We start from the raw sequence: 14,958 nt of genomic DNA, 5'->3' as shown, positions 1-14,958 counted from the left end.
ATGCAGAAGGGCTGTGTCTGGAATGATCCGCAAAAGGACAGGCGTCCCAGGAGAGCTTTATGGAAGGTTTCCTCTTTCAGAAACAGTAGCTTCCTCATTTTAAACTCTTGGATTGGCTTTGTTGATAGAGTAAATTCATAAAGAATAGTTTTTGTGCTTTTTAAATATTATTTTATTTGGCCAGATATTGCTTACCGGATGTGAATAGTTTTCTTTGGCTTTCTGTTGGCTGTGTTATTAATTGGCCAAATGCCTTCATATTATTTTAGCTTTACTAGGAAATAAATTAATAAAAGGTCATTATTGGGGTAAGAGAAAAAGAGGGCAGAGCATTATCTGACTTGACACACACTCCACTATTAATACTGGCTTAAGAAAGTAAAAACACAAAAGAACAAAAGACCCAAACCCTTGAGGTTATTAGATTATGAAAGGCATTTTTCTATAGTAAGAGTTAAGAGAAATTAATGCCAGAGATTTTTAAGAAAAGAATTTACTAATTTGAAGATATCCAAATAATGGAAACTCAGTTCTCCCTTTAATTTTACTCAGAAGTGTGTGGATACTTTAAGGCAGCATATTTTTGACAGAGGTAAGTAGATAAAGAAACAGTACTATTATTTACCCCACATCTGAAATATAAGTTTTTGATTAGTTTTTGTAAAATTTTATCCATGTAACTAAGATAGCATTACGAACACTTAAATACTAATTCTGTTTTAAAGGCTATTAAAAGACAATGCACTTTGTCGGAGTAGATCAATATTCATCATATTATTATTGAGAATAGATTAAGCTAAAAACATTCTGAAAAGTGGTTAAGTGCATTTAGGCAGCAAGTAAACATCTCTGCGGTTTTACTATGTTTTTGACATCTGATCATAAATACTGCTCCCCACAAGAAGTAATTCAGAAGACCGCTTAAAATGAATTATAAACACTGATGCTTATTGTAAATATACACTAAGAATGACATGCCTCTACATCTCGCATTTGACTCCTTGGGTGACGAATTTCAATGCTTGTTGTTTGTCATGCTGAAGCCTGTCGGGTGATGATTCTTTTTATTGGTGTATCCTTCCAAACATATTTCATCACACCATGTGCACGGGAGTTCTTTGGGCGGGTATGTTGCATCTGTGTGCCCCCTTCTCCCCTTCGCTCATTTCCTTTCTTGCCCTGGCGCTCCTGCCTCCCCGCTGCCTCCAGCCCGCTCTCCCTCGTTTGGGCTCCGGCCCCCCCTTCTCTCTCTCCAGCTGGCAGCGGGGGCTGCGCTGCCTCCCAGACCTCCAGGACCTGCTCAGTCAGCTGGGGCCCCCTGTGGACCGCTGCCTCCCTCGCCACTAGGACTTGCCACTCTGCGCGGTATGGCAGCCGCAGCAGCATCCCCGCCAGTGGCGGCGGCAGCAGCAGCCACGGCCGCCGAGGACGCTATTGTTCCCTGGTGTTAAAGGAGCTTTCCTTCCTTTTCATCTGAAACGAACAATAGCAGGGAAGAGCTTTGCTTTCTGTACTTCTTGGGAAGACGTTCCGAGGGCGAAGAAAGATTCCCTGCCAGCCGCGTTCCGGATCTGGACCCTGGAGAAGCAGCACACGGCATGGGGCTGCAAGCGAGGCGCTCCGCGTCCCGGAGCCCAGGAGCTGCGGGCCCGCGCCGGGGCGTCCTGCAGCTGCTCCCGCTGCTGCTGCTGCTGTCGCTGCGCCCGCGCGCCTGCGGGGCTGCAGCTCAGGGCGAGGCTGAGGCACCCACCCTCTATCTGTGGAAGACTGGTAAGTGGGACAGAGTTCCCCCTTCTCCCGATCTTCACATCTGGGTCCACATTTCGAAACTGCTGAGCTTCAGGAGGGACCCCTGTGCTTCTTGATGGCCCGGGTGTGCTGGGACCCTAAGATTTGAAGTACGATTCCTAGGAAGTAATTTAGGACACATCCGATGCTGTTAGGGAAGAAAAACCCAACAACTAAGAGTCATTAGTGAGTCACTGGAATGATCTCTCTCTCTCTCTCTCTCTCTCTCTCTCTCTCTCTCTCTCTCTCTCTCTCTCTCTCTCTCTCTCTCTCTCTCTCTCTCTCTCTCTCTCTCTCTCTGCTATGTAGTTAATGAGGACAACCAACGCTATACTTTCATAATGAAGTGCTGTATTTTTAACCTCTGGATTCTCATTCTACAAGGAGTTTCTTAAATATTTCTAGCAAAGAACAAGCGAACAGTTTAGCTCTGGTCTTTATTCTGTCTTGAGGCAAACTATTTGTTCAGTGCTATGATACAGCTGAATATAGAGTTGAATTTGTTAAGTATAGCTTAGTGATATGTCGGACACGTGGAAACAAGCCAAATAAGAACAGTTCTGACAGTTAAAGGCAAATGGGGCTCCAGGGAGCTCACCAAGACCAGGTGAAGCTCGGTTCTTAACGAGCGAATTATGGGATTTTTAAAGTGTACAATCGTTAGGATGTTTAGGTTTAAACTTTTCCTGCCTTGAGAATTATTTTGCTTTGTTTTCAACCTACTAATGAAAGCAGCGAAGTGCTGACTAGAGGTCCTGGTGGGGCAGTGACAGGCAGAAAAACAATACGGAGTGAGGAATTACTACTCCCTCTTCAGGGAGCGGCTCCTTTCTCTTCCAAAGGACACAGAATTCTTCAACAGACCTGAAACTTTATATATTTATAGGAGTGAAGTAGGAAACATTATTGCCATTGGTTAGGGCTAGGGATAAATTATGAATTTCTCGGCAAGGACTTAACATTAAGAGAAAGATTCAGGAGAAGGAAGGGAGAGTGTGTATTGGTCATGGGATTGCAAATAAGTTACTGAGAGGGGAGTCTCTGCTGGTTTCAGCTGATTTAGCCCTTTGCTGTAGAGACAGATCAATCTACTCTACAATTATACTGACATCCTGAAATTTTAAAGAAGTTGCATCTATCCAGCAATGTAGTGAGGAAATTGAACAGAAATTTACTTAAAGCTAAAGTACATCATTTGCCTCACAGCCTTATGTGAAATACACACACATGCACGCATGCAGAAACACACAATGGTTTTTAGAAAAGCCATTTCGATTAGTGTTAGCCATTCTTGTTAACCCTTGCCATTTAAAGATCAGCCAATTAGTGTATGGAATCAAATTAATTTATTTCAATTAAAAAAAAAAGTTGAAGATCTCTAATTTAGCTAATGCCATGGTTTTACCTTCCAAAAGCTCAGTCCCAACAAACACTAATCAAACTATAATTTTACCGTTAAATGGTATTATTTGATTGCTTGGTAAGAGCTTCTCAGTAAGTGTTGGACAAAATAGTAGTTGCCTGGTTGGAATTGTACTGTTGAAGTAACAAGAGCCAAGCAGTAATTCAGGTAGAAGAGTCTAGGCAACATTCACTGTGCAGGAGATAGGTGCCAGTATATGCCAACATGAATGTGCTGGTGGAAGCACAAGACAATAAGCAGTTTAAAGTAGTGGAAAGCACTCAGGAGCAGGGATGTGGAGACCTTGGCTCCAGTGCCATTCCAGCTCTTGTTAGCTACAGGAATGTTGGTGGTTCACTTAACTTTTAAGACCTAGTTTTTTCAATCGCATATAAATGTGATATCTTCTCTGACTATTCACAGTGTTATGAAGTTCAGATGAGTGAATTATGAGAAAGTAATCTGTAAACTCCAAAGTTACGTGCATGTGCAGATATAAGCTAGTATGAGGAGGAGGAGGATGGCATCTCTTATGGTGATCCTTGCTTTTGTGAAGAAAAAGGTGAATTAAACTGGAGAGCAAAATAATGACCTCCGTATTTTTTTTGAGAGGGAAAGGAGAGTTTCCTATATCTGTAAAGGAATTGAGAGTAGTTATCGCAGGAACCAGAAAATATTTAAAGGGGGGATGCACTGTAAATAAAAATATAAAGATGACAGAATCATGTGTTTCTCACTTGATGAAAATAAAGAGCAGGAAGGGAATAGGGAGAGAAAATGAGGTGAGACAATCCAGGATATCTATTACAGTAGGATAAGCTTGGTCTTGGTACAGCAGATTATTGGGAGTCAAATTATTGGTGAGATCATTGAATTAAAGTGATGTAGTGAAAGATACACTGAATAAGAAGCTAGGACAGGAAATCTAACACTGTGCTTACCACTAACAAGTTGTGGAACATTGGCAAAGTCATTTAATGATTTTGGTTCTTGGTTTTTTATTTTGTAATTTCATTGATTAGAAATGCTGACCAAAAAAAAAAAAAGATAAGCTGATATCTAAGGGCTTTTTCAGCCTGCAAGTGCTTCATATGTATGTGTGCATACATGCATATATACATCATAAACACACATTATGTATGTATGCATACATATAGTGTATTAACATGTGTGCACATATATAGTGTATATACTTACATAATACATGAAGTTTATGATACATGATATATATAATGTATGCTGTATGAAAATTTATAATGTATATTATATGGAAGTTTTATTAAGCCAACTCACAACAAAGAGTTATGGAGGACTCACTGTGCCACTTATATGTATAAGTCACTGTGGTAGAGGCCGACTAGGATATTGTCATCCCTGCCCTCAAGAAATTCACTATTGAATAATTCTATAAATACACAACAATTATGACATGACATACCATACTCATAAATAAAACGCTACAAGAGCAGAGAGGTTGTATAGCTTATAAATGGGACTGTGGGGGGTTTCCAAGAGAAGTTAATGTTGCTGTGGATTTGAAAGATGAGCTAGACCTCAGGGAAGATTAGAGTCCATTCAAAGCAGAGGGAACAGAGAAACTAAAAGTGAAAGGCATGGCAACATTCCTCGGTCTTGGAAGTGCTGCAGCTTAAGCCCAGGATGTTTGGTGGGAATGAATGGGTTTAATGCCAATGAGGTAAATCGGGGCAGATTATAAGAAAACCTTCAAACCGTGGTGAAGATGTTACACCTTAATCTATAAGCAGGTGGAAACCATTGGAAGCTTTGAGCAGGTTATTTACATATTCTTTGCCCAGAATGGAGAGAAGTAAGTTGAGAGACTGAGAGGTCAGTAAGGAGAGGGACTGAGAGGCAAATGGGAGCAAAACTAGGGCCATAGAAGTTTTAGTGATGGGAGAGTAGAAGAGAACAGGGGGTCACAATGCAGAAGTTTTAGCTGAGGTTTAGAGTCCTAGAGACACAGAGTCTTCAGAGGAGAAGAGGAACTACTGCCATCAAGACCTCCATCATGTCTGCACCCAGTTACTTGAGACAGAGGATATGGAAGAAGGAAGAGCATATTTCTTGGGGTTGAGAAGAAGAATATCCATTTAATTCAGAGGTACTGAGCTTGAGGTAGCAATAATTTATCTGGATGAATAGATCCAATGGGAAAATTAATAGGTAGATAGTTTAGGAGAAAGAGTAGGCTTGGAACTATAAATATGTGATATTTTAAGGTTTGGTAGTAGGAGAGATGATTAGAAGAAGAAAAATATTGCAAAAAAGGGGACGGGGTACCTCACAGAGGATTAAAGAGATTTAAAGAGCCATTATAGTAGAGAAACTCATGAAAGAACCTAAGAAAGTGTGATCGGAACAGGTCCAAGGAAAATGGTAATGGGTACTAAATGTAAGAAGATATTTCATGAAGGAGATGGTGGCAAAAGGTATAAAAATTTTCTGAAAAGCTGGAAAGGGATTATGAAATATTTCAGAAAAGATCAAGGGAAAAGAGGATTGGTAAGATAATTAGCAGTGTTTTAGGAAAAGACATTTTAAGTAGAGTGGTAGAGACATAAACTTGATTAAATAATAATCAAGATCGTGGAAAAGGTGTAGTATCGATAAAATTGAATAACCCAGTGGTTTTTAAATCTCTCCACAACACTGTTGTTTTTAACAGAGAAAACCCAAGAATGTAAGATATTAAAAATATTTATTAAAATATGGAAAGTAAATGTTTTCATAGTCTTGTGTCACAGTCATTTGAAAGGTAACTTTCAACTTGTCTTTATGTGAATTATTGGAAAAAAATTTCATACACACAGAGGTAAAACACTTATTGGAATATAAATAGTGTTACTGACAAGTGTTAATTTTTCACTTTTTAATATTCTAGAATATGGAATTGTTTCAATAATAAACTATGGCTTACTTGGCAGTTCCAAATTAAGAGTATCACTGCATTGAACAAAATGTGGTTGACTTAACACAAGTCAGACAGAAAATAGTGAAGACATTCATTCAATTTGTATCAACTTCTGTCATAGAGATATATTTTCAAAAATATCTTAATGAAGTAATTAAATTAATTTTTATAGTAATAAAATTACACTGAAGTTCAAGAAGCAGGTACACACTAGCCATTGTTCAGAATTCAGGTGATAAGATATTTACGGGTATGAGTTTCTCTCAAGGAAATGATTTCTCTCATTAAATGCTTTTGAACTAGGTTCATCCAATGCAAGATTATACTATTAATGATAATCACTGTCATTTACATGGTAAATTGGGCATAAAATAATCCCATACTTCAATATAAAATAAAAATAATGTTATCCTTTTATTTTTCTTCCATGTACTTGTCCTAATATAAAATATTCTATAATGTATATGGAAAAAGTATCAGTCTTAATCCTACTATTCATTAAGTAGCAAAAGTAAGGGGGATGTCATTCCAGGTAGTAGTAACGTGAGGGCAGCATTATCTTAATAAAAGCATTTTGCACTTCAGTTGTACTTACAATTTACCTTAATTTGGAATATGAGAGAGTTACTCTTTAAATGGAGGATAGAGACAGTGTGGGCCTCAACGTCAGTTAATCCAGAGCAACATGGATCAAAACATATCCATGTTATCTACAAAATTATTTTATCTTCCTGAATCTCCCCCCCCCCATCTTCAATATGAATAAGTAATATGTATTCCATAGAGGTTTTCTGAGGATTAAATATAGTAACATATGTAATGTACTAGTAGAGTGCTTGGTACATATTAGAATTTCAGTAAATGGTAGTTTTATTATTGCTATTATTCTGTTATATAATACAATGGCTATTTAATTTTATGTCCTGGCATCAGTCCAGTAATGTGCATTAGCTTTCTCTAAAGCATCTCTCTCTGTCTCTCTCTCTCTTTTTTTTTTTTTGTAAATGAACTAGAAATTACAAATTGATACAGTTAGAGTGCTAGATACTCTAACAAATTATAAAGGAGAGTACATTATGGGATGGAAAGAACATGGACTTTGTCATCAGAGAAACCACTGTTTGAATCTTGCTCCTTTCTGTTTGGTCAGGTTACCTAAACTCTCTGACTTTGTTTTCTTACCTTAAAATGGTGACTGAAGTTTTGAAGTGAGAGTATATTTGTCACATTTTAATAAGTAGTAAATAGCAAGTATCTAGCACAATGACCTAAATATAGCAGACATTCAAAAAATGTTACTTATCTTCCTATTCTTTATCTTTTTATCCCTTAAAAATGACATAACTTGCAGGAATTTTACTGATGTAACATTTTCTTCTGTCTTCAACTAAGGGACACCATGGAAAACAAAACCATTCTAGAAAGACAATTTTATTATATGCTTGTCTTTCATATTAATATTTTATATTTAATACTTATATGTAGACAGCATGGACCAGAGATGATAAAAGTGTTTAAAGCAGTAAATTCAGGGTGAATTATTTAATTAGAATTTTTATACTTCATTTTGTGAGTGTCTCAAGAGATGTCTCAAGAATCTAACTTTTCACATTCTTGTGATTCACATTGTCACGTATACCTTCCAAATTAAATGATTTCACAGTAGAATTGTGGTTTGTGTATTGTTTTGTTTTACTTCTTACATGATTAAATAAACTTAAAAATATGACATTTTATTTTTTGGTTTCCTACCCTTCTTTCTTAGCATACATAGCATAATTAGTGTTGAACTTAATCAATCGAATATTTGGATCAAAAATCAAAATCAAGTGGATTTGTGAGGCTTTAATATCTCATTGAACTTTGGTTCCTCAGATCACTCCTTAAGCCAATTAAAAGTGGCTACTTGGTTTGCAAAATGATGGAAGCCCCAGTGAGGACTGAGATTAGGAGTTCTATAAAACAACATATTCCAAGACTTATTTCTACATGTGAAGAACTCCCTTGATGGTGGTGGGATCAGATGCTGACATTCTGATTATATTATTTGGGAAGTGTGATGTGCTTTGAGTCTTTTTAGGAGGAAATTAAGCCTCTCAACCTCTGATGTAAGTTTGAATGGTGACACTGGGAAGTGGGCTATCTTTGGAATGGGAAGAGTAGAAGTCTCTCAGTCTAGCAAATACATAGAACAGGCTCCCTTGGAATTAATATAAAAAGACACATTAGAGTGATCCTTAATGAAAGAAGCATTAGGAAAGTAGCATTCAGGAAAATATATCTTTCATATCACAACAGCATCATAGAGTGTGAGTTAGAGGTGTTAATGAATCATAAGGTTGAAATTTTTTCTATTTTTTTTTTTCATCAGAGCTTTACTCTTGACACTTTAGAATGCATTACAATAATAAATGATATAGGAAGTTGCATTTAGTCCCCAGGTACCTGAGTAATAAAAAAGTAATATTTACAGGAAGTGATATAACAATTACAAGCACATTGGGAAAGAGTGGGGGAAACATGGCAGTACTTAAAACAATGAGACCCAATAAGTAATCTATTGTTTCTGATACATAATTGGACCTAATCAAAGGATGTTATTTCATCTTCCAGAAGAACTATTGAGCTAATTGATATTTTGCAAAGTTTGACGTGTGAAATCATAGTCTTTCTTGTATTGTGTATTATACAGTTTAGTTTTACTGACCTAAAAAATCTTCTGTTTTTCCTATTCATCCAGCCATCCCTTTCTCCCCTTCTAAATCCATGATAACCACTGATCTTTTTTCTGTCCCATACTTGTGCTTTTTCAAGGTCATGTAGTTGGAATAATGCAATATCTAGTCTTTTTATAATGGCTTCATTCACTCAGTAATGTGCATATAAGTTTTCATGTCTTTTCATGGCTTGATAACTCATTTCTTTTAATTACTGAATAAAATTCTATTGCCTGGATGTAGTATGGTTTATCATTTACCTGTTGAAGGGTATCTTGATGGCTTCCAGGTTTTTGAAATTATGAATAAAGCTGCTATAAACATCCATGTGCAGGATTTTGTATGGACATAGTTTTTGGCTCCGTTGGGTGAATACCAAAGAGCAAGACTTCTAGATATGGTAAGAGTATGTTTAGTTTGTAAGGAAGTGCTGAACTATCTTCCAAAGTGGCTGTACCATTTTGCATTCCCACCAACAACGAAAGTTTCTGTTGCTTCACATCCTTGTTCGTGTTTTGAATTTCAGCTATTTTAATAGATGTGTACTTGTATCTCATCATTGTCGTAATTCATCTGTTTATTTGTTATTTGCATGTCTTCTCTGGTGAGGGATCTGTATTCTTTTCATAGTATGAGTAAGAGTGCAAGAGCAGGTAGAACTCTTGTGTGACAGAATTAAAAGTTTCAGTCCAGCCTCTGCTGCACGTGCTCTACTTCTCGTTGCCCTGATGCTATGCCCCACACTAAAGACAATTGTTACACACACACACCACACACACAGAGAGAGAGAGAGAGAGAGAGAGAGAGAGAGAGAGAGAGAGAGAGAGAGAGAGAGAGAAAGAGAGAAATTAAGTAAAGAGTAAAGAATAAATGAATATGGGCCTAAACTTGATGTAGTTTGTTCCACCTTGAGGGGAATAGTTTGGGACAGATGCCTGATGATAACTTGAAATGGTCTGATATATTAAAGATTAAATTGGTAAGCTGAACTGGGAACTGAATTGTCAAGGCCTCTGCTACTTAAATTGCTCCCACAGACCTTCTAGTGGACATATAGTATTGAGCACCCCTAGAATGAGGGTAGTAGAACAGTGACTTAGCTTGTGTGCATGGAGACACAGGACACTACTCAAGTAGCTAACTTCGAACTATAGAGAGAGCTTGATGGAAAATTGATTTTCCCAAGCAAACGTACCAGGCACATGCATTGATTATGTCGTTGGAATAATTTGACTTAACGGTATATGGCCAATGCAGGGCTTTCTAATCGTGCCACACATGCTGGGTAAAAAGTTATCCCTTGGATTAAAATAAATGTCAATAGCAGGACATTATGAGAATTGTAAATGGATGTGTTTGCAAGTATGTTATATATCGTGCCTGCTAAAGAATGGCACCAGAACACAAATAGTGCCTATGTGGGTTGCACTGTTTAAAGATTAGTTTTATTTTCTCTACAAAAATCAGAGTATGCAACTATAACTGGCAGAGGGGTACACTGTATTCAGACACTTCCCTTGACAGTGAGATTAGTTGCAAAGAATTGAACCCATAGCTTGAAATGAAAGAAACACTGACTGTTCAGTTAAATATATATTTGTGTGCATTTGCATGTGTGTAATAAATAAAACGAGATGTTTAAGAACAGACTTTGAACTAGACAGACATGAATCTTGACTTGAATTCTTAATAAATCTTGCAATTTATTAACAGTGAGATCTCTAATCCCTCTATGTCTCTTGTTCCTTCAGCCATGCCATAGGTATGATATCGATAACTTGAGATAAACTTGTAGAGTGCTTAGATGGTGCCTGGCACATCAGTGTTCAATGAATGTTATCTCTTATTGGGTGATCCTGGTGTGTGAGCTGTGACTGCCTCCTCTCTGGGATAGAGCTTCTCTCCTGGATCTGTCTGCATCCTTTCCTTTTTCATTTTGATTCTTCTTCCTTTTTGAATCCTCATATGCATCTTAAGCTTCTCTGCATCTGACATGACTCTGCTTTCTACCTGCTGTCACAGCCAACAGCATAGTTGTAAAGCCCTTGGCTTTGCCTGATTGCAGAGTTGTGATTGTGCATATTGCCAGGCAGGAAATGCTGGAAGTGCGGCTCTTTAAGTGGGACTATGCATTCCAAAATTCATTTGTGTGGAAACACCTAAGAATGTTCTTGGAAAGACTTTTGTGGTCGATGATGGAGTGAAAAGGTGTAGGTAGTCTACAGTGACTGCTAAGGCTTCCTCTCTCAAAGTCCTCTTTCTTTAAGTATATATCCTCTCTATATATCTATATCTGTATCTATCTATATTTATATCTATCTTTATCTATATCTGTACATACCTCAATATATGTGGTTCCAAGTCTTCTGAAAGATTTGATTTTCAAATTGAAGGGGGAGATAGTTATTTAACTGTTTCATGTCTATTACAACCCATTTATCTGTACATTCTCTAAAATTTATGTAGCATTCATAGACCTATAGAATTACAATAATTTAACGCACCATTACAAGCATACTCACACACATGTACAGGCATACATACCTAGATGTATAAATATAAGTAACATTCATGCACATTCAAACAGCACAGTCATTTATGACTAAATTACTACATAAGTCTTCATAATTTTCTGGTGCTGTGGAAATTATTAAACCTCACATGTGCTTTATGTTTGGTTATTTGTAGTGGTGACTTTTAAAATTATGTGTAATTATAAACTTTTTGATAAAATATACAAAAATATGTTAAAATTTTATTTTGACAAATTTTATGCCAAACTTATGTTCATCAAGAACCCGCTCATATAAAAGATCTTATTATATAAGTCCTTGTATTACCTCCTACTAACTTATAACTTTCAAGATTCTTTTAATCTAATCATCTTCCTGTGTTTGCCTCTCTGGTACCTGAACAATGTGTTCAAATCACAGTGCCTGCACAAATTTCTAAGAACTACTATTTTTTTTTTTCTAATAGCATCTGCCTGCCAGCATATCCATAAACATCATTTATATAAAATATAACATAGTTTACAATTGATTATGCTATTATTAGGGAATAATATGGATTAACTATTTTTTGTGTGTGTGAGTATAATAAATACATTGTATGTGATGAATATTTGTTTTCTATAAAAATAGAGTTCATTCAGAGACACTACATTTCACAACTTCAGGGACTCCTGTCATTGTTAAAATTAGGTGACCTTTTTCTTCACCAGTTTTCGTCAATTCAGTAAAAGTGGCAGGTGCTTAGTGTCTGTTTTATGCCAAGCTCTGTGCTAGGAGCTGAGGAGTAAATGTGAGTAGTACATGGACCCAACCCTCTGAAATTTCCTATCATGTTTAAATAAGTAATTCTTGTTTAGTTAACTTACTGCAAAAAATAGAAGCATATGTAAATACATATGTAGAACAAAGAAGGGGTGATTATCTTGCAGAAGGAAACAAGGAAGGGAAAATTTTGTAAGACACAAGTTTGAAAAACGGTTTACAAAATGGACAAAGAGAATTCCAGGTAAAGAGGAGCAGTTGTGAAGAAATTAAATGGCATGTGTATCCAAGGGCAGCGGGAAGTTCTGAGGCATAAAAAGCAGGGAGTAGGTTAGGGTGGGAGGAAAGGCGGCTCGGCTCGTGGGCGAGGTAGGCCGAGGGAGGGCTGCACCGAGCTGGCCGTAGTAAGGAGTCCGGCTTTTGCTGTTGTTCGACTCATGGAATCTGGAAGCCCAAGTCTATTTGGATTCATAAAATATTACCAAGAACAAAGGAATATATTTGCAAAAGTTCAGTCACTTGCGAATTTATGAATTTTATAAGATTGTTAATTATATGCATGAACTATTATAATTCTCTTTGCAAATTTTCCATGAAAAATGCTCTTTAGGTAATAATAATTAAACATTTGTTTTAATAGTGGAGTATCCTTTCTGGTACATATATAAGGATGTTTTAGTTTTTTGTTTTTTTCCTCTACAGTTTTGATTAGACCAGTGGTAAAATCAATCAACCTTTAATCAATGTACTCTTTCTCCAGTGAGGTCAGCAACAGAGAATATAAATTAGTGAAGTAGATCAGGTATGTTGTAAAGCCTGGTCATTCTAACTCGCCTGTGTGGACTTGGTTAATTAAAGAAGCAATACTATCTTTTACCCTGCTACAGGACTGTCATTTGCCATCATTCAGGGGTGGGGTCCAATTTTTTTTAAAAAAAAAACCTCTTAAGGGACAACATTGTGGATCAAATATAATATCTAGTGAACCAAAGTTAGATTAGGGGATTTACAACCTCTGCCTTTGGTAATCATATCGGGTTTTTCAAACTCTGAAGCTTAAATATAGGGACGAAATATATTTTACAAGTACTTTTTTGAGTTTTAGACAATGATTACATGAGAATACATGGGACACCAAAATCAGACTAAGATATCTGAACGGTCCTGTCGCCAGCCAACAATATTTCCCTCCACTTCTCCGTACGCTGTGCTTCATTAGTTCTCATTAGTTAACGGGCCCTGTGGAATGAGAGGAGCTAGCAGCAACAAGGCATCTGCTGCCCAGAGCTGGCACGTGTAAGCACAGAAATGTGTCCAAGATCACAGGGTTCAATCACTCTATAAAACAGCTTCTTCTGACAGTTTGCAGTGGTGACTACACATCTCTAATGGGAGAGTCATCGAAATGGATTTGGATTTATGGAATCAAATAATTCATAAGGAAAGCTTGGACTGCTGCTGAGAAATATTTCTCTGTCTGTCTCTTACTGCAAGATTTAATGTAACTTCTTTAGTTCCCTTGGCTTGTTTTATAAGACAACTGGCTTTGAGTTGCTTCAACTGTAAAAATTCCACAAGAAGATCATAAATATTGTAGAGCAGACAAGGTGGTCTTTCAGCCTTGGTTGGTCAGGTGCTTCCGCAGCCACGAACATCACGATATCCCAAATCACGATGGAAGTTTTCAGAGTTTTCAAGATTCTTCTTCTGAAAGTAGTTTTCTATATTGCTAGAATCACCTGACGGCTAACTTAACTTGATTAGTTAATGAGGAAATGTGAAAATCAGAGGAAAAAGTGATTCTTTTGTGATGTCATATATATATAAGATGAATCTGCTTTGTCAGCCATATGTTGAATATTGGAATTGCTATCACAAAGCCAGTTTTTAACAGCTTTTTGGATGTAATTTAAAAACCATACAATCCACCTACTTAAAGTGTACAATTCAGTGTCTTTTAGTATAGGTTTGTGTATCCATGACTATACTCAATTTTAGAAAATTTTCAGTATTCCAAAAAGGAATCCTGTACCCCTTAGCCATCACTATGAAACTCCCCATTCTTCCTGGTCAGGCACACCTCTAGGCAAATACTAGTCTACCGTCAATCTCTATAGATCAGCCTATCCTAGACATTTCATAGAAGTGGAATAATGCCTTATGTGGTCTTTGGACATGATTCTTTTACTTAGCATAATTTCAAGATTTATCCATGTTGTAGCATTATCAGTACTTCATTTCTTTTACTGCTGAATAATATTCCACTGTATAGATAAACCATATTTTATTTTTCCATTCATCAGGTGATGGACATTTGGATTGTTTCCACTTTTTGGATATAATGTATAATGCTGCTTGGACATTTGTATACAAGTTTTTGTATATTTTCATTTCTCTTGAATATATACTTAGGAGTGGAATTGCTGTGATTTATGTTAACTGATCTTAAGGAACTGTCAGAATCTTCAGAAATTTTAAAGAATAATAAAGAACTGTCAGACTATTTGAGTCATTTTTTTTTAACTCAGCACAGCATAATATATGTTATGTTTTCTAAGAACTTCAATTTGATATAATTGTCTTTTGAGAAAATACATTAAAGTCCCAATAAAAATATCATTGTGTAATTAGAAAGTAAGTCGTAAATATAGGAAAGTGCTTTAGGGGACCTAGTGCATAAGGATAAAAGCACATTTAGGAGGAAATTCTGCTGAAGTAATCATTGGCACACTTGATAGGATGCCTACAAGAAGCTCCTTTTGGATTTTTAATCGGATCACATAATGAAGACTTCACAAAAGAAAAAAAATATGGTAGTTGGGGTGAGAGTACTGTGATGACTTA

At 36.7% G+C, this 14,958-nt stretch overlaps 1 protein-coding gene across 4 annotated transcripts in view; it reads left to right on the top strand.

The window, feature by feature from the left end:
- The window catches only part of THSD7A (thrombospondin type 1 domain containing 7A), a 603,286-nt gene that overhangs the window by 253,506 nt on the left and 334,822 nt on the right, over positions 1-14,958 (top strand). The window contains exon 1 of one of the 4 annotated variants that reach the window (XM_016160720.2): positions 682-1,770. The exons of 2 other annotated variants lie outside the window; for them this stretch is intronic. In XM_016160720.2, coding sequence (XP_016016206.2) covers positions 1,599-1,770 — 172 coding nt within the window. In that variant the 5' untranslated portion in view covers positions 682-1,598. Of the gene's footprint in view, positions 1-681; positions 1,771-14,958 lie in introns of those variants that run through there. One more of the 4 variants, XM_016160723.2, reaches the window with a different exon arrangement.

This window comes from Rousettus aegyptiacus, unplaced genomic scaffold (assembly GCF_014176215.1).
Source record: "Rousettus aegyptiacus isolate mRouAeg1 unplaced genomic scaffold, mRouAeg1.p scaffold_m13_p_13, whole genome shotgun sequence".
NCBI lineage: Eukaryota > Metazoa > Chordata > Mammalia > Chiroptera > Pteropodidae > Rousettus > Rousettus aegyptiacus.
Note: the sequence above shows the minus strand (reverse complement) of the source record. Positions and strands in the feature narration are given on the sequence as shown.